Source organism: Ctenocephalides felis, unplaced genomic scaffold (assembly GCF_003426905.1).
Source record: "Ctenocephalides felis isolate EL2017-DRISC unplaced genomic scaffold, ASM342690v1 CF-g0.4_SCAFFOLD_03571, whole genome shotgun sequence".
NCBI lineage: Eukaryota > Metazoa > Arthropoda > Insecta > Siphonaptera > Pulicidae > Ctenocephalides > Ctenocephalides felis.
Genome location: NW_020539725.1, coordinates 1,337,203 through 1,361,732, shown reverse-complemented (window position 1 = coordinate 1,361,732; position 24,530 = coordinate 1,337,203). Strand labels below are relative to the sequence as shown.

Sequence of the window (24,530 nt, the reverse complement as noted above, 5' to 3'; positions counted from 1 at the left end):
TCCAGTAAAGATGATAGTTCTTGTGGTAGACATTGGTTTATTCTGTAGATCAAACCGTGGTGCCAAACTTTGTCGAATGCTTTTTCGATATCAATAAATATGGCAGAGCAATATTATTTATTCTGCAAATCCATATGTATATTGTTTATGACCCTGTGACCTTGGTGGATTGTTGAGTGTTGAGGTCTAAAACCAAACTGGTGGTCAGGAATTATTATAAGCTTTTCGTTTATTCTGCTTAGAATTATTTTCTCCATTATTTTTGAAAGGATTGGCAATAGGCTGATTGGTCTGTACGATGTAGCTTCAGTAGGCGATTTCGCTGGTTTCAGGATCATAATAATTTCAGAAATTTTGAAGCATTTTGGCCAATATGTTGTTCTAAGGATTGCATTAAATATGAATGTCAAGAGCACTATGCTTTTCTTCGACAGTTCTTTGATCATCTTGCCTTTTATTTTATCCACGCCAGCGCTTTTTTTGTTTTTAGTAAGCATTATATATTTTTTAACTTCTTTGGGAAGAGTTTTCATTATCGCACTTTTATTTTTGTTATCTATCATAAGTGCGTCGTTAGCTTCTTGGTCGGTTTGGTTACCAGCAGAAGAACAAACAGTTTTTAAATAGTTCGCGAATAATGCCGCTTTCTCTTTGTTGCTTTTTGCCCATTCGCTTGCGCTGTACATTCTTATGGAATGTTTGATGTCTAGTGGACTTCGTGGGTTTCCATATTGTTTTGTCGTATCTGCTTAAGTTTGAAATATATTGCGTAATCTCACTGTCCCTTAGATCTTTTAGTTTCTTTTTGAGAGAATTTGTCAAGTTGTTGAAGATTGTTTTATCCTTAGGATTTTGCGTGTTTTGCAATTTTTTCCTTGCTTTACGTTTTTGTTTTATTAGGCGTTTTATTTCTAGGGAGATATCATAGTTAGTTTTATTTTGTTCGTGTATTGTGGGGGTAGCTTTTGTAACTGCATCTTGCAATGTAGTTATGAACGCAGTTAGGCTATTGTCAATGTCCTCTGCAGTTTTTAGTCGTATTTTGAGGTTTATGTTTGAATCAATTTCAGTTTTAAATGCATCCCTATCCGTCTTACAGTTATATAGGTTGTTATTTACTTGCTTATTTAATATACGTGAACTCAATGTTAAGATTATTGGTGTATGGTCCGAGGAGAATTCTAAGTTATTTTCAATCGTCATATATTTAGGCGAAATACCACTCGTTATGAAAAGGTTTAGCAGGTCAGGTGTTTTTTGTTTGTCTGTAGGCCAGTGTGTAGGACTTCTAGTTGACATAAAAGAGTAATTGTTTTTCTGAATTAGTGCTGCTAATTCTTTACCTTTTCTTGTGGTTAGTCTTGATCCCCAGAGCGTGTTTTTAGTATTGAAATCTCCACCCAAGATGAATTTTGTACCTAAGGTTCTGAAAAAATTTTCATAATCTTCACATTTAAGATTATACCTAGGGCGACAATAAATTGCAGAAACTGTTAAATCAGTTGCATGTGTGAAACCTTTAACTTTTATGGTGGTTGCTTGTATTTCGTTATGTTGAAATTTTAGTAGTTCGTAGTGCTCGATCGAAGATTTTATCAGTATACCTGTACCAGCGTGAGCAGTTTGGTCTGGATGATTGGTGAAATAAAAGTTATAAGACGGAATTCTGAAGAATAAATAATCAGTCAAGTGGGTTTCACTTATTAAAAGAATATCGATCATTTGTAGATGTAGGAAAGTTTTTAATTCATTTTGATGGTTTAGAATACCTTTGGCATTCCATTCGGCATTGCGTAACAGATTAATCATTTTTTAACTAGCAAAGTAAGCATGTTGAGGATCATATTGTTTTGCTCCATAAGTTGTTTGAACATATCTTTGAATGTACTTAAAAATTCATGTAGTGTTGATCCTATTTCTGTTGCATTGTTTCCGCCGTTGTTTTGATTTTTCAGAATTTCGGAATAACTCATGTGGTTCGAAACATTAGTATGATTTGATCGTGGTCTTCTATTGATTTCTTGAAAGTGTTTTGAAATGTTTTGTATTGGTGTGGCACTAGTTTTGTTATGTAAGGTATTATACATAGTGCGGTAGCTGATGCATCCTCTATAGTTTGCCGGGTGAGGGCCTCCGCCCAAAGCGCATGTGACTGGAGTGCTTTTTAATTTTTTACATTTTGAAGTTTCATGGTCGCCGCCGCATTTTACGCAGACAAATGGTCGGTTGCAATAGGATTTACAGTGTCCATATAATTGGCACCTTGTACATTGTATAATACCAAATCTTTTTCTGGGAGATTCCACTGTTACAATTTGATTTAAAATTTTGTTCAGTTTATAAATTGTGGTGTTATTCTCTGAAGGCTCCAAATCGACGAAAAACATGTTTAATGGGTATTTAGTCTTGTGTTGCAAGATATTGACAATGTTTCTCACTTTGTAGTTTAGTTTTTCTAGCGCTGTTTTAATTTCGTTAGTATCGATTGTGTGGTGAATATTTTTTATAACTACTCTGTAGGCTCTCTCTTGTTTAATTTGGTAGGTATGATACACCACGCGTTTTGATGTAAAAAATTGTATGAGCAATTTATATTGCTCGGGTGTTTCGACGTTCATTTTCACTATATCGTCGTGCAATGATTTTGTTGTATACTGCTTCCTGTTTATTATTGTGTTGATTTCGCCTGTTATGTCAGCGATATCGTCTACGTCATAGACGAAAATGGGTGGTGGCCTTTGAAACGTATTCCTGTTGTGTACGTAAGTGTACTTTTAAATTTTTTGTTATCTATTTGTATTTGTATGCGATAGCACTCCTTTTGTTTACATTATAATGATACCCTCTCTGTCTCCATCTATATAAGTACTTCAAATTTGTTTAGAATATTTCTGTAAGTGTTATACGAGTATGTTTCTTTAGTACTGTGTCAAACATTGCAAGTAATAGTTGGTGTTTTTTGTATACCAAAAATTAAATGAAATTTAAATAAATTATTAAAGAATGTGTAGTATATAAGTAACTGTTTTTGAAATTACACTGAAGATGAGACACACCATGGTCTCGAAACGTCTGTAATCATAAAATAAAGTTGTGTTAAACAAATCTGAGTGCTGTTTTGTTCATATTAAACAATTAATATTCGTTCCACTCATATCATAAAATTCTATAATATATACATATATATATATATATATATATATATATATACATGCATATATCCATATACACACACATACAAACATATAATACACATATACATATACAGATACAACAATATATACCTATATATGTACACATATACATGTAAGACTATACACATATAAATATACGTATATACAAATATGCAACGTGCATGCATATTCACAACGACGTACATGTACATGTATGAACCATACATATACTCATACCTATCTATGTAACTATAGCTATACACGTATACACATACATATACGCATAAACATGTATATACACATATATACACACATATATATACATATATATACATACATACATATATATATATACACACAATACATATATATATATATACATATGTACATAAATGCTCACAAATATATATATATATATATATATACATATATATATATACATATATATATATATACACATACATACATGCATATATACGTATATATAATTACATGTATACACATATACATATGCACATACATACAAACATACATGTAAATAAGTAATATACATATATATACATACATACATACAAATACATATACATATACGAGGTGTGTTCAAAAAGTACCCGGAATTACTAATAATTAAATTTCGCGGGTCTGGAGTGTCTGATTGTCAAATTTTTTTTTTATTGTGTTGGTATACATGCCCCTAAAGTATGATGAAATTTTCAGCTATATTCACTGTTTACTTTGTCTGTGGTAGTCGCTAAGGTTCGACGTGTTTTTCTAAGCTCGGCGATTTTTACAATGGAAGAATTGAAAAAGTCAAAGAATTTGTATTAAATTTTGCGTAAAAAATGAAATAAAGTGTTGCAAAGTGCAAAAATTCACCAGATATGGCTCCGTGTGACTTTTTCCTATTCCCAAAGTTGAAGAGACCCATGAAAGGACGGCGGTTTTCCTCGATTGAAGAATATCGCCGAGAGTGCTCAAGGACATATTAAAAAGTGAATATCAAGGGTGCTTCGAAAATTGGAAAAAACGCTGGCATAAGTGTATTATATCTGGGGGGGGGACTACTTTGAAGGGGACCACATTAATGTAGACGAATAAATAAATATATTTTTTTGAAAAAACGAAAATTACGAAAACTTTTTGAACAGACCTCGTATATATATATAAACATACAATATATGTAAACTCGTATATATGTAAAGCAAACAAATTATTTATGAAGATGGATAAAACATATAAAATACAAGTGGACTTACATTACGTTGGTTAGTTACATATAGAGAAGTGTACACAGCACTAGAGATTTGGCACTAACATTTATACAACTAACTTGTCAGCACTATGCATTTTTTATATAATTTTTTTGTATGATGTAAACAGAAAAATGATAGTTTTATTGAACATTTTATTGAGCCACACATTGCTCAAATCACTTGTCTGTATCAGAAAATAAATGTTTTGTGAATTTTCCATATATAGACAAAGATTTACACCTTTTATCTAAAAGGCTTTTTAATAAACATAATATTAACATATCCGTGTCACCCTTACTACAACTGCAAGACATATACACAAACATTAAAGACAATACACCTACTAAAAAAAGAAAAGATGTGGTGTACAAAATAAACTGTTTGAACTGTGAGTCATCTTATATTGGGCAAACATGTCAAAATTTAGAAAAAAGATTAAGACAGCACGAATTACAAAGCAAACAAAGTAAGAATAATAACATACAACAAAAAAGTACACTTGTAGACCACGCTATCTCTAACAGCCATAGTTTCGATTTCAATAATCCGCACATTTTATATTATGAACAAGATTTATTTAAAAGAAGTATTGCAGAATCGATGTTAATAGCCCATACAAGTAATACAGTAAATTTACGGACAGATACCAATATATTACATGATACATATCTGAATCTCATTAATACTTTGTAGCTTATATATAGATGTACATACATTTTTAATTATAACAATGTATAACAAATCTTATAAACAAACCATCTCATCATAGAATATTTTTTCTCCTAACGACATCTATTTTTCAAATGGACCCTAATCCTTCCTTTCCTATCTGATTGCGTGACATTACAATTTCAAGTGGTTTTCAAGTAGGAGAGAATACGAATACCGAAGACCGTTGGTATTAAAAGAGCAGCGTTGCAGTGAACGACTTGTAATGAAAAACACAAAATGCTAATTTAGATTTCCATATTTTAAAATTTTTTTTAATTATAACACACTGATGATGAGACAAACCTAGTCTCGAAACGTTTGTGAAAATTATTATTTAATAAATTAGTGCAAGAAGAGTGTTGTTTGTTCATATTTCCAAATTAATATCTATTATCCACTTAGAATACATTTGTTATATATATATACTAGCAAACCCGACGAACTCCGTTTCGCCACCAGATGGGTTCGTGAGAAAGATGAAGAAATTTTTTGTTTGTTTTATATTTTAAAAGGAAAAATTTGATTTTATTATACAACAGTAACGAATTTATTTTGATTACAAAAATGAAGTGTTTTTTAGTTGAACTTCTCTAAGTAAATGAAAGTGAATCCGCAAATTATCCGTTTCATGGAAGTGATCTTTGGTAAACCACATTTTTTGTTTTTTGGTCTGACGTTAACACAAACAAAACGGATGCTTTTCTAACTCGTGAACAGGCAACGTATAACTGCCCATGTGAAAAACAATGATTTTCTAAATAATCTATTTGAAATTTATCCCGCAAACACTAAGCGATTGGCCTTGCGGCTTGTTAGTTGTCATTGCAAACGCAAGGCGAACTGGAAATTGCAATCATTTGAAGTCAAATGGAAGACCAGTCGGAATCATTCGTATGTCACCAAATCGCCAGCAATTTTTGATTGAATGGTGAAATTCAGTGCGTGTACATCATTATTCTCTGAGGCAAGAATTGCTCGTTGACTTAACCAAGCATAATTCTGATAATTCTCACTAATGTCATTACTAGAATTTTTAATTACGGTGCGTGAAGTTCCAGCAGCTTGCATTAAGGCACAATGCCATGCACAACTAATTTTCTTAGCTATAAACCTTGCGGAGCCCGAGACCTTTCCAACGAATGCAAAATTGTCGAAATTGGTTCGTGCGTTCTGGAGTTATTTCGTCAGGAAGGAAAACCCGACTTATTTTTATATATATAGAAGATATATATATATATATATATATATATATAAATATATATATATATAAATATATATATATATATATATATATTAAATTTTTTATATAATTTTGATGTTGAAGTATGTGATGTTCAGTTTTCAGGGCAATACATCAATTAAAAAATTTGTATGACTTTAAAACATTTTTATTTTTTCCATACGTTTCGACACATAGTTTTGTGTCATCTTCAGAGGACTCTATTTTGAAGGTACAGATAAAAATTATTAATTAAAACTAATATATAAGAAGTGATATGGTATGAACTTACATGGAATTTTTAATAAAGAAAGGAGAATTAACTATTTTAAACTATCTAATGTTGAATTTTTCCTTTACTACAGATATGTTGAGGATATAATTACTTGCATTCCTAAAAATAACTTTGATTCTTTACTAAAAAATTTTAACTCCTTTAATAAACACCTCACCTTTACCTTCGAAAAAGAACACAATAAGTCAATTAGCTTTTTAGATGTAAGTATCATAAAAACTCCAGATAATAAAATTATTACTTACTGGTACCAAAAACCAACGTGGTCTGGCAGATATCTCAATTTCCATTCTTATCATCCCACTAACATGAAAATCGGTACCATTATCAATTTAGTTGATCATGCTATTCTCTTGTCAGATAAAAAGTTTTGGCCTTTTAACTTATCTCTAATCCACAGAACCCTATTAAATAATTGCTATCCTCCACACCTTATAAAATCAGTAATTGACAACAGACTTTCCGTCCTTAACACAAAACATAATCATCCTTCCCTCGAGTCCCAGAAAAAAGAAGAAAATAAGTTTATTGGCACTATTTGTCTCCCTTACATTAATAATCTCTTTCCTATTTGGAAAAAAACTATTTGAATTCGCGGATTTGCGTTTAGTTTGCAATATTGATCAGACTCTTAACTTTTTATTTTCGAACTTAAAATCACCGACAAGTTTAGATCGTATTTCTAACATCGTGTATAAAATTGACTGTACAAATTGTGAGGCCACTTATATTGGCGAAACTGGACAACATCTAAAAAAACGTCTTAGACAACACTATAACAACTCCAAAAATAAAAATCAAAATCAAACAATGATAACTGACCACATACAAAATTTCAATCATATTTTCAATTTTGATGTTGCCACAATTTTATATCACGAGTCGAATACATCGCAGAGACGCTTTTCAGAATCATGTTTCATACATCTTTTCAAAAATAGCATAAACAAAAGATTGGATAATTCTTCACTGTGTGAGAATTACCAACTAGTTTTAAACAATGTCTCGAAATTCATTCCTTTAAAATAATTACCTATCTTATCGACTTTTTAATTATATTAATTTTTATGTTAATTTTTCTTTTTCTTTTAATTTCATCTCAATTCTACCAACTATGTCCACCCTCACTATTGTCATTCTTTTTATATTTTACTTTATGTACCCTCTCGCGTTGTCAAACCTTAAATTCTCTGGTCAGTTCGTGTTAGGGTTTATACAAAAACCGACATTTCAGAAAACCGGTTTTCGAGTTTCAATTTTACCAAAAAACCGGTTTTAACCGGTTTTCGAATTTTATATGAAAAATAAATTTTTGCTCGAATATTCTGTAATTTATCCGCAAATTTAGTGTAATTTAGTATAGTATTTGACTGAATTTATTTATTGTTCAATTTTATAGATAGTAAACAAAATTATTTTAATTTTAATTAGTAGAACTAAAAAATAATAGTTTATCTTGATTAAATAACTTTGAAAATAATTATTCGTCATTCATGCATCATTTTCACATATAAGAATGAAAATATTTTTATGATAGAGAAAGGAAAGTTTTCGAATAAATAAAAATAATACATTTTTACATAAAAAAAAATCATTAAATAAATAAAAATAAAAATATATTAGATACATGTTCATACATATTTTTTAATATAAATTTTAATTTTAAAAAGAATTAAGCTAAACTTTTATTTCTGTTCCGAGCAATTTTAATTAAATAATTTTAAACATTCTAATTGTTTTTTGTTTAATAAAATATGATTTACGTGTCCTTTGTTTACTCACAAAATTTCCTGAAATAGAAAATACTCGAGACCAAATTATGCTTAATTGTTTTTAAAGCCTAATATAATAATTCTAAGTTTTTTGTTCTTTAATTTGTGCCTTCTATGGTTTAAAACTCTTTTTTTAAGTTTGAGGAGAGGAAGTTACTTCTTCAAGAAGAAGTCACACTGATTTAAATTAATATATACACTGGTATAAAAATCTAAATTATTATATACAAAACATTTCTGGGAACCATTGCAGACTGATAAGATATCAAATGCTATTTAAAAGATATGATTTCAAGAAACAAAACGCTTTCATGTATCTTTTATATTTGGCTAATTTGTCATTTTTCATTTATACAGTGAAAACCGACTTTTTTCACTAAAAAACCGGTTTTCTAATTCCATAATTTTCGCCAAAAAACCGGTTTTTGAAAACCGACAAACCCTAGTTCGTGTGCTCGGTACCTAGCTTCTAACACGTGGTGTGCACATTTGTGCACATTTAGGCTTCACTCTTGCATCGGAATACAGAATAGCGGGATGTATTTTACAAATTCATAAAATAACTCATTCAAAAAATTTATTATTGTTAAATTTGAAGTGACAAGAATTGGTTTCATTGTGCATTGTGAACAATTATAATTAGGAAATAATTAGGATTATTACAATTACATGTAAGTTCATACCATATCACTTCTTATATATTAGTTTTAATTAATAATTTTTATCTGTACCTTCAAAATAGAGTCCACTGAAGATGACACAAAACTATGTGTCGAAACGTATGGAAAAAATAAAAATGTTTTAAAGTCATACAAATTTTTTAATTGATGTATTGCCCTGAAAACTGAATATCATATATATATATATATATATATATATATATATATATATATATATTTACAAGTAACTAGCAGCCAATACAAAGGAATTATTTGTTTACCTTTTTTAAGCAATTTTTCTTATTTTTTAAATCAGAAGAATTTCGTTTTCGTTAATTCAGAAGAATTTCGTTTAGTTTTTAGTTTCGATAATACTTTTAATTGCCTTTTTTCGGTTCTCAAGTCTAGAACCCTGTCTGATAGGGTCACCGATTCTGTTTACAGGTTGGATTGCAATGATTGCAATATGTGTTATATTGGGTAAAGTTCCCAGTATATTTATAAGAGAGTTAATCAACATATTTATAATTCAAAAAATCCAAACCAGTTTAAAACGATGTTTTCATATCATATGCTCAATCTCAATCACACTTTTAACACTTCACATCCTGTTATTCTTTATATCAAAAAAATAGTGACCTTAGAAAATTTGCAGAATCCTTTCTTATTTCATTAAATTCCTCTTGTGTTAATAAACGCATGTTATCCCACCTTTTACATGATAGTTACCAGCTAATTATTGATTTTATCAAAAAAAAACTAAAAATTAATTTTCCATCTCCTTTATAATATTTTTTACAATTTTGTTTTTTTCTGTTCAAACTTTTATATGTTTTGAATTTTCCTTTTTGACTCTAAATCCATTTCAATCACTTGTTTGCATTTGTCCTTCGATACATTCCCCTTCCTACGCCATTAACACGCCTAGTTCAAATATTACAGTCGAGTCTTTTGCTTGATATGGGCGTGTTTCATACGTCATAATGTTACATTTCAAAACTTTTTTTTAAAATGTTTTTAATTTTTTAGTTATTCATTATTTTTCCAAAAAATGTCCTTTTCTAATATGTTACAAGTTTTTTGAGTGTTTTTGTCCTGGTGGTATGTATAATGTTTCTCTATGTTTATAATTATTTTATATTGGTTTTTATTATTAGTAAAAATTTTCAAATTTATTGTAGTTGCTGAATGATGACACGCATCTGGTGTCAAAACGTATAAATAAAAGTTTTTAATACTTTATACCTTTTTTATTTCGACGAATGGGCCGCTAGTTACTTTGAAATATGTTTCAACGTCGAAAAAACTATCAAGATATATATATATATATATATATATATATATATATATATATATATTGAAGTATATGAGTTTGGTGTTGATATATATTTTCATGAGTTATTTAGAATCGGGCAGTAACACCAAGTAAAAAAAACTAAAGTAGTTTTGAAATACTTTATTTATCCATACGTTTCGGTATACCAAATCTGTACACACTAGAATGTAACCAAAAAATTGTCAAAAAAAAATTAGTTTAAATGTTCCAATTATTAATAGCTTGGTTTATCACAGTGTATTAGTGTAATGTATTTTTGTATAATTAATTTCTGTAAGTATTTATATATAAGTTTTATAACTTTATATTATTTCCCTCCTACATCATATAAAATCTTTTAGTTTTTCCACTGAATGACCAATGACCAATCTCGATGAAGACCGAAACGTATGGATATATAAAGTATTTCAAAACTACTTTAGTTTTTTTTTCACTTGGTGTTACTGCCCGATTCTAAATAACTCATCAATATATATATATATATTGAAATGAATAAAACAGCCAATGCGTCGAATGTAAACAATTTAATTTATTTTTTATACGTTTCGAGACTAGATGTGTCTCATCATTCAGCAGATCAGGAAAAACCCACTTTACTAAAACATCAAGATATATATATATATATATATATATATATATATATATATATTCAATAAATAAGTCCTGGATTTTTTCAATATATTGATTGTTTCTTTTCCGAACATTAAATCCAATAATAAAAAACAATTTGTTTTTTGAAGATGTTTAATAACGACGTTTCGGAACTTGGTACGTTCCATCATCAGGTTTATTCTGTCAAATACAATGTTTTTTAAAAATATTGATTAACATTAATTAATGATGGTCAATACAGATTAATTAGAAAAAATTTTTATAAAGGAATGGATTATGTACCGGGGTAAAGAGTAATAAGAATTAACTAAAAAAGGTTTTATATAAAATTGAGAAGGAAAAATTATTTACCTGTAATAATTTATATATCCATATCACTAACCGAAACAGTAAATCCAATAATAAAAAACAATTTGTTTTTTGAAGATGTTTAATAACGACATTTCGGAACAAGATACGTTCCATCATCAGGTTTATTCTGTCAAAGACGATGTTTTTTAAAACTATGTTAATCAACAGTTTGTTTGCTATTTGTTTGTTTTATATTTTTACATATTATATTTTGTTTGTTGTTAAGTGTTGCTGTTTTGTTAATTTTTCTCTTATATTTATAGTTTGTATACCAATCCACATATATTATAATTACCTAGTTATACTAATTTTTTATACTGTTTTTAGATCCACTGATGACGACATTAAATTGAATGTAGAAACGTTTGGAATTAAAGATTAATTTATAAATCTTTACTTTTTATTCTTTGATGTATCGCCCCATAAGAACTTACTCATATATATATATATATATATATATATATATATATATATATATATAATATAGAATTTTATGATATGAGTGGAACGAATATTAATTGTTTAATATGAACAAAACAGCACTCAGATTTGTTTAACACAACTTTATTTTATGATTACAGACGTTTCGAGACCATGGTGTGTCTCATCTTCAGTGTAATTTCAAAAACAGTTACTTATATACTATACATTCTTTAATAATTTATTTAAATTTCATTTAATTTTTGGTATACAAAAAACACCAACTATTCCTTGCAAAATTTTGTATACCAAAAATTAAATGAAATTTAAATAAATTATTAAAGAATGTGTAGTATATAAGTAACTGTTTTTGAAATTACACTGAAGATGAGACACACCATGGTCTCGAAACGTCTGTAATCATAAAATAAAGTTGTGTTAAACAAATCTGAGTGCTGTTTTGTTCATATTAAACAATTAATATATATATATATTAGGGTGGTCCTTAAAATGGTCATTTTCGAATTTCCTTGCTCCCAGGGGCTCAAATGGTTCCAAATCGATAAAAAACAATTCTCTGAAAGTTTTAGCTCTTAATATTAACGTTTAGATAGAGCGCAATTCAATCAAAGTTTGTATGGAAAGAGCATGGAAAGAAATTTGAAAATTAAAAAAACGTGTTTTAGGCGTAACTTAGCGACAAACGAATGAGTTTTATTCATTCATTTGTTCGCTAAATTACATCTAAAAAACATTTTTAAACTTTTTGAAAATTTTTTCATGCTATTTCCATACAAAACTTTGATTGAATTGCGCTCTATCTAAACGTTAATATTAAGAGCTAAAACTTTCAGAGAATTGTTTTTTATCTATTTGGAACCATTTGAGCCCCTGGGAGCAAGGAAATTCGAAAATGACCACTTTAAGGACCACCCTATATATATATATATATATATATATATATATATATATATATATATAAACAAACCATTTCCAGGAGGTCCAAATAACAATAAACCGGTGGCTGGTGATCGTAGACCAGTAAATAATTCAGGCCGTAGAGACGGTAAGATAACCATTTCTTGCAAAGCTTGTTTTGCAACCTAGAATTTAATTGAAGCAAAAAAATTAGTAACACATAGCAAAAATCATACATGTAAATAAAACATAGCAATAACACAAACACAATGTTTAAAAAATAAAACAAAATATATTAAAAATATCAAAAGTGGTCTAATTTCATTTCAACAGAAATATTAGAGAGAATAATAGCAGTTTTTGACTGAAATTATTGACAGTTCAAGTTTATTGACACTAAAGTTTTTAAATGCAATTTATTAGAATAAGAAATTATTAGTTAACCAGGATTGAATAAGTTTAAAAACAACCATTCATTGCTTATGCATAATTTTCATATATAAATATCTAAATATTTTGTACAATTCTGGAACGAGTTATTTACTAAAGGATTCCAATAAATACAAACAATACTATTGGTTTTTAACCCTCCGTCGGCCGGATATTTTTTCACCTTCGAACGGTCGGAAAGGTCTGGCTGGACCACCATTCATTTTACATGCATTTATATGGAATAAATGAGTTTTTGGTGTCTTATGTATTAACGATTATATAAAAAAATCAAGAAATATAAAAAAAACGTTGCTTTTTTCGTTAATTTTTCTGTTTTAAATCAATGAAAAACAGTATTTATTTTTTTTTGGCGCCTGAATGAATGTGTGCATTACTCATCCGATTTTCAGTGTTTGCGATTACCAATAAGTTTGGTAGGTTTTCAAGAAACTCTCGTCATGAAAATACTAACATTCATGTTAGAACACATAGCAAGAATATAAACAACGCAGTTTGAATAGAAAATACCATGAAAAAGCGTATATTTCATACAAAATGTATGGGTGGTCTAGACAGACCTTTCCGACCGTTCGAAGTATAAAAAAAATTAAATCCTTATAATTATCCTTCTGTACATTTTTTCGTCCTGATTTTTTCATTGATCGACAGCTAATGAAATTTTAGGAAAAGTCAAGAAATTTCAAGTCGATAGGATTACTAGAAGTATTTTTTTTTTCTAATTGAAGTCGAAAAAAGTCTGGCCAGACCACGCCGACCGACGGAGGGTTAAAGACATGGCTTTAAAACTGACACTACATAAATTATATATGACTTAACATGTATAGTCTACAAAGTATAAAAAAAATTATTATTAATCAAATCGTCAAGTTTTGCCAGAATTCAGTGTATTCCCCGCGCATTCTTTATAAGGCTTATTTTACGACTACGATTCTCATTTTGAATTTGGTAATTATGAGACAACCTACATAACTTTATTATTTGTTATTATATGTAATTTTATTTTTTTTACAAAAGATTTGTTTAATGTTTTCATAAAACAATATGTTTACTTTTGTGTTTTTCCTGGTTCGATATTGTTAACTTGCTGACTGGCAAATTTTTGGAACTTTACGTACCGTAATGAAATATTCTAGGTATATTAATAGATTATTATAAATGCTGTAACTTTCATTATTCATAATTTATAGACGAAATATAAGTGCTTACAAATTGGACAATGACTTTCGTATTTTACATAGAAAGTAAATAAGCAAAAATTGATCAAGCGGATTTCGAATGGAGGATATTATCTCATATCTAAGAATTACATAAACTTAATTAGTTAAAATTATTCACTTGAAGTATATAAGTGAATTTTAAAATTAAAATTAAAATTCGAATCATTTTTGGTATTCAAAAAAAATATTTTCCGAAAAACTAATTATTTCTTCACAAGCAAAATGTTTTTTGAATCATTCGAATCGGTTGCTTTATTCTCTCAAAAAGCTCTCATTTTTTACACTTTTAGTTTATTATCACTGTTACGGCTGGGCCTGTATTTGCCAAAAACTCATCACCTCTTCTTCTCATCACATACATACACACATACATCAATTTGTTCAGAAACCTCTAGAACGTGAAGCGATTTGAATATTTCAAAAAGCAAGGTATGCAAAAATTTTCACTTTTGATTTTTGGACGATTACAATAACTTACCCTACGAGAAGTTGAAAATTGTAGATAAGTTTATAATAAAAAAAGCTGTCACGTAATACAGAAGTTGAAAATTGTAGATAAGTTTATAATAAACAAATCTGTCACGTAATACGATATTTATGAGATTGGAAGAGGCGTTATATATGTGTCCTGCAAATTTTGAAGGAGACAAAATAAACATAGAAGAAGTTTAAGAAACTACGTTTTATTTAGAAATTCCAAAAACATTTTTTACACAATGGATATATTAATTTTTTCTAGACATGTCAAAATATACATCAGAAAAAACTAGTTCCAAAGTTTCAACTACTTATAGCTGATCAAATAATTCTTTCCATTACCTCTTGTCCAGCAATGTCAGCCCATTCAACACGTGCTCCACCTTCAACAATCTCATCCAAAATGACCTGTACAAGTTTGGGCTCCACTCCTCTAACTGTAATACGAGGTTGAGAATTATTTGCACGAGAAGATGACATTTGACTATTACGACGACTTGGTGATCCATTACTAGATACCTATGAATAAAAAAAAAACTATTTAAATATTATTTAATAAATAAGTCACAACTTATTTATTACTTAGACAATATTTATTATTTAGACACTTTGAGAAGTTACGTAACTGAACTTTAAACCTTAAAAAAATTAGAACTACTTGGTAGTGATATTTCGCCTTAAGGAAAATTACATAAACTTCCCGATATGTGTTAATAATCGACTTAATCATTAAATAAATTAATTTATGAGCGATTAATAGTATTCCGAGTGGATTACAAATTATTGAAAATCCTAATAATTTTCTATTTTAATAAAAATAAATCAGGGTGATGTAATTAATGCCCTAGATTAAAGAAAAAATATTTAAAAAATCCTAATGTAAATAGAAGTATGTATTATGTAAAAAACAATATGATGGAAATTCACATCAACATGCATTGCCAGATATCTAGCTCAGAACTATATAAAATATATTGTTTACTCAATCTTCTTTACTCTTTATAAACAATCATTATTTTTATTTGAGCACAAATAGATACTACATTTACTGAATTGGCCCATTGTAAGCAGACTCTTTTTACGTTCAGCTCTTTCTTGAGCATTTTTTATAAACATTCCAAGAGTTTATAATAGCTCGATCAAATAGATAAAAAAGTATGCAAATTCCACTTTTTAGACCTCTTTGTTAAATGATTTCTGCCCAAAAAGCTATCCATGAGATCCTCTTCTCCCATATGTTTATTGTTCGAACTTTGCCGACCAGTATGATCATGTGCTAGGAATTTTGATTATTGACATATAGAATAATATACCAAAAAACTTATACAAATCATAATCTGTTTCTTCAAAAAACAACACAAAAAAACATTTACAAAACAATCTTTGCCATACATTACAAGTGGAACTCCATATTGATGTAATTTTCCATCACATAGATTTGGAGAACTTTATTCACAGTGTTTTGATATAAATTGTACATAAAACAACAAAAACATGAAAATAAACCCTTTTCTCACTCATTTTCACTTTTACTGTTTTTTATATCTTCGTTTACTTCCTTATAACAAACTAAAAACTCGCTCCTTTTTTCAGTCAAATGACAAGTTTTAGTCCTGGTAATTAACAGTGACGTTTGCTATTTTTTTAAAAAATTGCATTTTGTTGTACGCAATAGTGGCTTCAAATGTTGCCAGCAACATTAAATTTACGGTACAAGGGTTTTTAGTACTTTTTTTCTTGACTAAATATTATGATTGAAATTTCCATCGCCATGCAAAGAAGGGTTAAGAACAGATAATCTATCCTATCGCTATACCAAGTAAGTAAAGCGTCTAATTTTAACAAACGCCAACAAAACTACTCATTTTTTCAAACTTTGATGAATTTTTAAAATTGAACTACTTGTCGTAAGGGCGATAGTCCCCATCGAGATGCATCGAATGGCTTTTAAAATTTTGAAATTAGTTCAGGCGTTTTAGAGCAAACGTCGATGGAATCTCTAATTTTGACAAACTATTTTTGAAAAAAGCGACCAACTTTTACAAACTTTGACGAATTTTTAAAATTCAACGACTTGTCGTAGGGTCGTAATATTTTAATATAATCTAAAAGACTATGATATCTATCGTCAATAAAAAATCATAAAAATAGTCTTTTTTTTTCAACAGTTAATTACAGGAAATTGTGCCAGCGAATCCTTTCAAAAAACTAATCAGCACGATTCCCAAACAATATCTTTCGAACGGTTTTTGAATTTTCCAAATCGATTCAGAATTGCGGGCTAAAACGTAAACGAATTTTTTTTCACTTCTTTGCAAATATCAAAGAAAGGGCTTGGCCGACCGTCATGCAACTGATAAACGATCTTCATCGAGATACATCGAATGGCTTTTAAGATTTTGAGAAAACGTCGATGTAAGGTAAAAAATCTGTTTACATATACACATACACCAAATTTTTCTCATTCGATTCAGAATGGCTTAAAACGTCGAGGAAACATAAAATTCGCAAATCGGATTTTTTTATGGAAACAAACTTCTCCTTCGGGAAGTTAAAAATGTAACAATTTGCGAAAATTGCACTTTAATATTAAATTCAGAGTTTGAATATATAATTTGCAAAATCAAATATTATGTCAATATTGTAACGACAATTGGTATTGTCGTCAAAGGGTTGCACAACCCTTAGTACAAATGAACTACCCCACCTACTTCTACTAGGGTTCCTGCAATATAAGATACCTATGAATAAAAAAAAACTATTTAAATATTATTTAATAAATAAGTCACAACTTATTTATTACTTAGACAATATTTATTATTTAGACACTTTGAGAAGTTACGTAACTGAACTTTAAACCTTAAAAAAATTAGAACTACTTGGTAGTGGTATTTCGCCTTAAGGAAAATTACATAAACTTCCCGATATGTGTTAATAATCGACTTAATCATTAAATAAATTAATTTATGAGCGATTAATAGTATTCCGAGTGGATTACAAATTATTGAAAATCCTAATAATTTTCTATTTTAATAAAAATAAATCAGGGTGATGTAATTAATGCCCTAGATTAAAGAAAAAATATTTAAAAAATCCTAATGTAAATAGAAGTATGTATTATGTAAAAAACAATATGATGGAAATTTACATCAACATGCATTGCCATATATCTAGCTCAGAACTATATAAAATATATTGTTTACTCAATCTTCTTTACTCTTTATAAACAATCATTATTTTTATTTGAGCACAAATAGATACCACATTTACTGAATTGGCCCATTGTAAGCAGACTCTTTTTACGTTCAGCTCTTTCTTGAGCATTTTTTATAAACATTCCAAGAGTTTATAATAGCTCGATCAAATAGATAAAAAAGTATGCAAATTCCACTTTTTAGACCTCTTTGTTAAATGATTTCTGCCCAAAAAGCTATCCATGAGATCCTCTTCTCCCATATGTTTATTGTTCAAACTTTGCCGACCAGTATGATCATGTGCTAGGAATTTTGATTATTGACATATAGAATAATATACCAAAAAACTTATACAAATCATAATCTGTTTCTTCAAAAAACAACACAAAAAAACATTTACAAAACAATCTTTGCCAAACATTACAAGTGGAACTCCATATTGATGTAATTTTCCATCACATAGATTTGGAGAACTTTATTCACAGTGTTTTGATATAAATTGTACATAAAACAACAAAAACATGAAAACAAACCCTTTTCTCACTCATTTTCACTTTTACTGTTTTTTATATCTTCGTTTACTTCCTTATAACAAACTAAAAACTCGCTCCTTTTTTCAGTCAAATGACAAGTTTTAGTCCTGGTAATTAACAGTGACGTTTGCTATTTTTTAAAAAAATTGCATTTTGTTGTACGCAATAGTGGATTCAAATGTTGCCAGCAACATTAAATTTACGGTACAAGGGTTTTTAGTACTTTTTTTCTTGACTAAATATTATGATTGAAATTTCCATCGCCATGCAAAGAAGGGTTAAGAACAGATAATCTATCGCTATACCAAGTAAGTAAAGCGTCTAATTTTAACAAACGCCAACAAAACTACTCATTTTTTCAAACTTTGATGAATTTTTAAAATTGAACTACTTGTCGTAAGGCCGATAGTCCCCATCGAGACTGTACGCAGGTACAGTCATGTTCTCTCACCTGTAATACTAAAGTAATATTAAATAAGACAAAAAGTACACTCTGTTTCATTGGCGTAGTTAGTCGGTTTAGTTTCCACAGGTAATTACAGGGTGTTTATAGAAGTTGGGTTAAGGAGTTGGAGTAACCCTTTCATAAAGGGAGTGCAACGCTAAGATATAATAATGGAAGTCGTTGCAACACCCGAGAAAGGACCCATAAACCCCCCTCACAAATTTTTAATATTTGTAATTATTAATTATTTTTATTAAAAGCTAAGCGAGTCGCTCCCACTAGTTGCGCTTCTGTTCTATGTAAATATTTAAGATAATTGTTCGTTATTAGACTACGTTTTTCAGTCAATTTAGCAAATCTAAAATTTGTATATTGCGTAAATAATGTGATAATTATAATTGTATTTTCTATGTGTATTACTATTTGTGTTTATCTGTGTATTTTCATTTTTATTGTACACTTTTCTCGGTGACGTGGTAGTTTTAATTTTAGTAGAATTTTACTACATTGAAAATATAAGTGATTTTAATTTTTTTAATATGCTTTGAGTATGGAATTTTAATAAAGGTATAATTTAATTTAATTGTTCAAATCTATTGTTTTGGAGACGGTCTGTTTCTATATGTCTCTTATAATTATTACCTAATATTTGTTAAGATTAGTTCTAAAGAGTATATAAAATTATCGAATTTAAATCGGATTTTATTTAATTGTTGCGTTCGTTCCATTTTGTTCCGCCTGGATATATAAAAAAAAACTCGGTCAAATATTCATATCAATTTAAATTTCTGTAAAGTCATATATAAATCGTCAAACAAGTTTTGTGTCGTTTCAAGTATTCTGTTTTGGACATTCCAGTTTGAAAGATTTTAAACACATTGCCCAGCAAAATATATCGCGTTTTCTTCGTAAAACTCAAATTTCGTACACTTGACCCAATACTGATGTCGTCAAATATTCGTATTGTAAAGTCATATATAAATCGTCAAACAGTTTTTGAGTTGTTTCAAGTATTTTGTTTTGATAGTCTAGTTCAAAAGATTTTAAACACATCGCCCAGCAAAATATATTGCGTTTTCTTCGTAAAAATCAAATTTCGTACACTTGACTCAATACCACACACAAATCATTTTATTTTTCTGTCTTCGAAAACAGATATTAATAGGCAAATGTTATGTTTCAGTAATCTCTAGTATTTTTTTTCATTGACATGTTTATATACAGATTTTAAATATATTGTGTTTTTTTTACAATCCCAACGTCTCTGTTATGTCTCTCAGCACTCGACAATTTTTGAACCTATCGACGGGGTGTCGTACGCAACGCGACAAAACCGTTAATTTTTTTTTTGCACAGTTTGCGGTACCAGCCGGATACTTGAAATATTCCATATTCAAAAAAAAATCACTTTTGGTATATTCTTCTTTTTATACTAAATAATATGATTATAATTAGGTATTGCAAATAGTATTGAGTTGTTTTTATTTTTATTTTTTGTTATTGATTGATTGTTTTGTTTGTGTTTCGTTAATCTTGTTCACGATGTTTGATGAACCCTGTAATTACATAATTTTTTTTGAGATGATTTGCGAATGAGACAGAATTACTTAGATTAGAACATATTGGCAGTGGCGGATCCAGCTTCGGCGTCAGGGGGGGGTCATAATTGAAAAGTTTTTATAGTCCTCAATGAGTATGTAACAAATTTAATATATATATATATATATATATATATATATATATATATATACATATAAGATAGAGCGGGGCTTCGCGGGTAAAAAGGTCCACCACCGATATCTCAAGGAGGTTAAGGATTAAAGTAAAGTTAAGGATTTCTTAACAACAATATTTGAAAGTGGAAGGAAAAATGTACAACCAGCCATCACCCTGATTCTTACGACGTTAAAAGAAGCATTTTTACAAGAGATAAATTAAATAAATATTTATTTCAACTTTGCTGGTGAATATTTTGGACAAAATATCAAATTAAGGTTATATATAGAGTTATCTCTGTAAAAATGTATCTATAAAATTCATTGGTTGAATAATGTAGCTAAACCCCTTTAAAATTAAGAATAGTAAATTGGATTGTTTGTCCTCTCGCCGTCCGATTTTACCCCGTCTATGTGGTAAAAAAAACCAAGTGACAAACTTTTAAAAAACAGAAAAAACACATTTTTACAGTGATGAATTAGCTGGAAGTTGGACTAAAACATAGTCAGATGCTTTTTATTTGATGTGTCCTATTGGTTGTTATGGTTTTTGTTTAGTTTTCACAATATAATTGCTCAAAGTTAAATTGGACCCGCCTAACCTTATATATGTGTATTTTTTTTAAAAATAATCTGCGTCTTTGACGTGAGTCAAATTTTGACCTTTCCTCGACGTTTTCTCGTCTGAACCGATGTTAAAATTTAAAAACTATAAAATGAAACTGGATAAGCGCTTGCGTTGATTAGTTTTTTGAGAAAATTGGTCGATCCGTTTCTTTACTATTGGCAGAAAAGTGCAAAAATTATCGTCCATGTTTTTGTCAAAAATTCTTAGCCGTTTTTGCTTAAACTATTCGATTGATATCATTTGGAAATAAATGGTTTCTGGCGAAGATCGGTCAAGTCGTTTCTTTTTCATAATAGGTTGTCATTTTTTGCGATTTAAGTGAAACTTTACATGGCGATAGAGTTTCTGCTCTAAATGAACGTACTAAACTAGGCCTGCGACAAGTGGTTTACTTATGATAATTAAAGTTTTGGATTATTTTCCATCAATGTGTATTATGCAAACCATTTTTCAAAAATCACTACTATATTTGAAAAAAATTGCAATAGTTTCTCACTTCAAAATGGTTTACAGCGATGGACAAAACGTGGACAAAAAAATGCGGACATACAAAATACACACACACACATATCAATTTTTTCTGAGGTATGCCAAAGTATTCAGGTATCTTCAAAACGTCGAGAAATGCAAAAAAAATTCATTCAAATCTAAAATGATTTTTTGCATTTCTCGACGTTTTGAAGATATCTGAACTCTTTGGCATACCTCAGAAAAAATAGATGTGCGTGTGTGTGTGTTTTGTATGTCCGCATTTTTTGTCCACGTTTTAGGGCGCACATATCAACCGATTTGAATGGTTCAAAAAACAATCGATTCCTATTAATAGGGAGATGAGCTGATTAGTTTTTGGCAAAGGCATGTCCAGCAGTTACGGAGATAAAGAACAAAGAGTGCAGAAAATAGAAATCGAGTTTTTGAGAGAACGGAGCATCCGATTTGAATGACATAAAAAGATATCCAATTTGTAATGATTGGGAGAAGATATGATTAGTTTTTGGCAAAGGCAGGTCCATCCATTTCGAAGATACAGAGACAAATGTGCAAAAAATGGTAGTTTTTGAGAGAACTGAGCGACCGATTTGAATGATTCAAAGAACTTTCTGCTTGTTTTGACAAAATAATTGCTTTTGAAAAAAAATTGTTTCAATTTTTTTTTCAAAATTTATTTTTTTTGTATATCGAAAATAATTCAGATTTTAATTTTAATTCTGACTTAAGTTTAAAACTTATATACTTTAAATAAATAGTTTTAACTTTGCAATTCAGTTTATATAATTTTTATAAATATTGGACATTGTTACAGTATTTTTAACAATCTATTTGAAAACATTTAATATTCCTCGAACATTTCGTTACGGTACGGGAAGTTTCAGCAATTTGCCTTAAGGCACGATGCCATACACCACTATTTTATATGTTGATTAAGTCGTCTATTAATAGGATTACTGAAAGTTCATGCATAAGAGCCACTCACAATCAGTTTATTTTTTTGATTTTTGAATGAATTTTTTTTCCTAAACTGTAATAAAACATATATTCGCAATACGATTAGAAAATCCTTAAATTTTAGGGTTTTTGATTCCGCCATTCGTCTACAATCAGTTAAATATTTGAGTTGTAAAATATGTTTGGTAACAAAATACATAAATAAGATTATTATGAAGTAATTTTGTTGTTGAATTAGTGTTTTATCTAAGTCCTAAAACAGGCTCAGGGGGGGTCATGACCCCCGTGACCCCCCCCCCTGGATCCGCCACTGATATTAGGTATAGGATAGTCAGAATAATACATATAGTGCAGTAAACGGAGCGTTTAGGGTCTGAATTTTTTTACTGTGCTCCGAATTGAATGAAATTTTGGAATTAGGTTCATCTTACCCTCAAGTTCAAAAGTGAAAACAATTCGGGTTGCGCTATCACCCCCCGGGGGGATGACTCCCCTTCTATATTGTGTAATTACATTTTTCCAAAATAACATCGGAAATCGATAGAAGAACTAATTATAAGAAAAAAATGTCTTCTATAATTTTTCAAAAAAACCAATACTTTTTAAGTTACTGGCCACTAAAGATTCATATATTTTTGGCGTTTTTCTTCGTTTTTTTGCAAATATCTCCTAAAATATACATTTTAACAAAAATCATGTAATGAACAAAATAATGTCAATAAAAATTTTAATAAATCGGTATTACACAAAGTGTTCTAGGATAAATATTAAGCAAGATTTGAAAGAGCAAAGTCGTTTTTTATTTCGTTCAAGATTTAATTGTTGTATTTAAAGCCATCTAGTGGCGAGGTTTTACATTTTATGCATTTCGGGAAAATTGGGTTTTATAGTGCTCAACCTAAGCTTTAAAGTGAGTGCTGTTACAAGTTTTTTGCGTGTAAAATGAGTGATCTATCATGCAAATAAGAAGCAAATACGAAGTTTTTTTCTTTTAAATCATATGGTTTAATGAGCGCCATTTCCACCAGAATTTTCGATTTATTAAGATTTTTATTGACATTATTTTGTTCATTACATGATTTTTGTTAAAATGTATATTTTAGGAGATATTTGCAAAAAAACGAATAAAAACGGCAAAAATATATGAATCTTTAGTGGCCAGTAACTTAAAAAGTATTGGTTTTTTTGAAAAATTATAGAAGACATTTTTTTCTTATAATTAGTTCTTCTATCGATTTCCGATGTTATTTTGGAAAAATGTAATTACACAATTTAGAAGAGGAGTCATCCCCCCGGGGGGTGATGGCGCAACCCGAATTGTTTTCACTTTTGAACTTGAGGGTAAGATGAACCTAATTCCAAAATTTCATTCAATTCGGAGCACAGTAAAAAAATTCAGAGGTTATACCCATTTTTCCTCTCCGTTTACTGCACTAATAAGTTATTATGCCAGTAAGATTGATACTTTTTATTATTTTTTAGTTTGTATTTTCTTAATAAGTTAGGAAGATTTTCATATTTTTAGTTAAGATTTTATTAGGTATAGGATAATTATGATTAGTTTATCTTATGTGAATTAAATATTAGTTTTATAATCCAACATTGTTTTGTATCGTTGAAAATTAACTAATGAGTTAGCAAATATGTTTAAAACGGAGTATGTTCGGTTGCTTAGCTTTTCATTCGTTTTTATGATTTTTCAC

At 29.2% G+C, this 24,530-nt stretch overlaps 1 protein-coding gene across 2 annotated transcripts in view; it reads right to left on the bottom strand.

The window, feature by feature from the left end:
* The window catches only part of LOC113386998 (spastin), a 145,405-nt gene that overhangs the window by 63,398 nt on the left and 57,477 nt on the right, over window positions 1–24,530 (bottom strand). For both annotated transcript variants that reach the window (XM_026624756.1, XM_026624755.1), the window contains exons 4-5: window positions 15,209–15,385; window positions 12,790–12,904 (exon numbers count right to left, since the gene is read on the bottom strand). In XM_026624756.1, coding sequence (XP_026480541.1) covers window positions 12,790–12,904; window positions 15,209–15,385 — 292 coding nt within the window. The remainder of the gene's footprint in view (window positions 1–12,789; window positions 12,905–15,208; window positions 15,386–24,530) is intronic.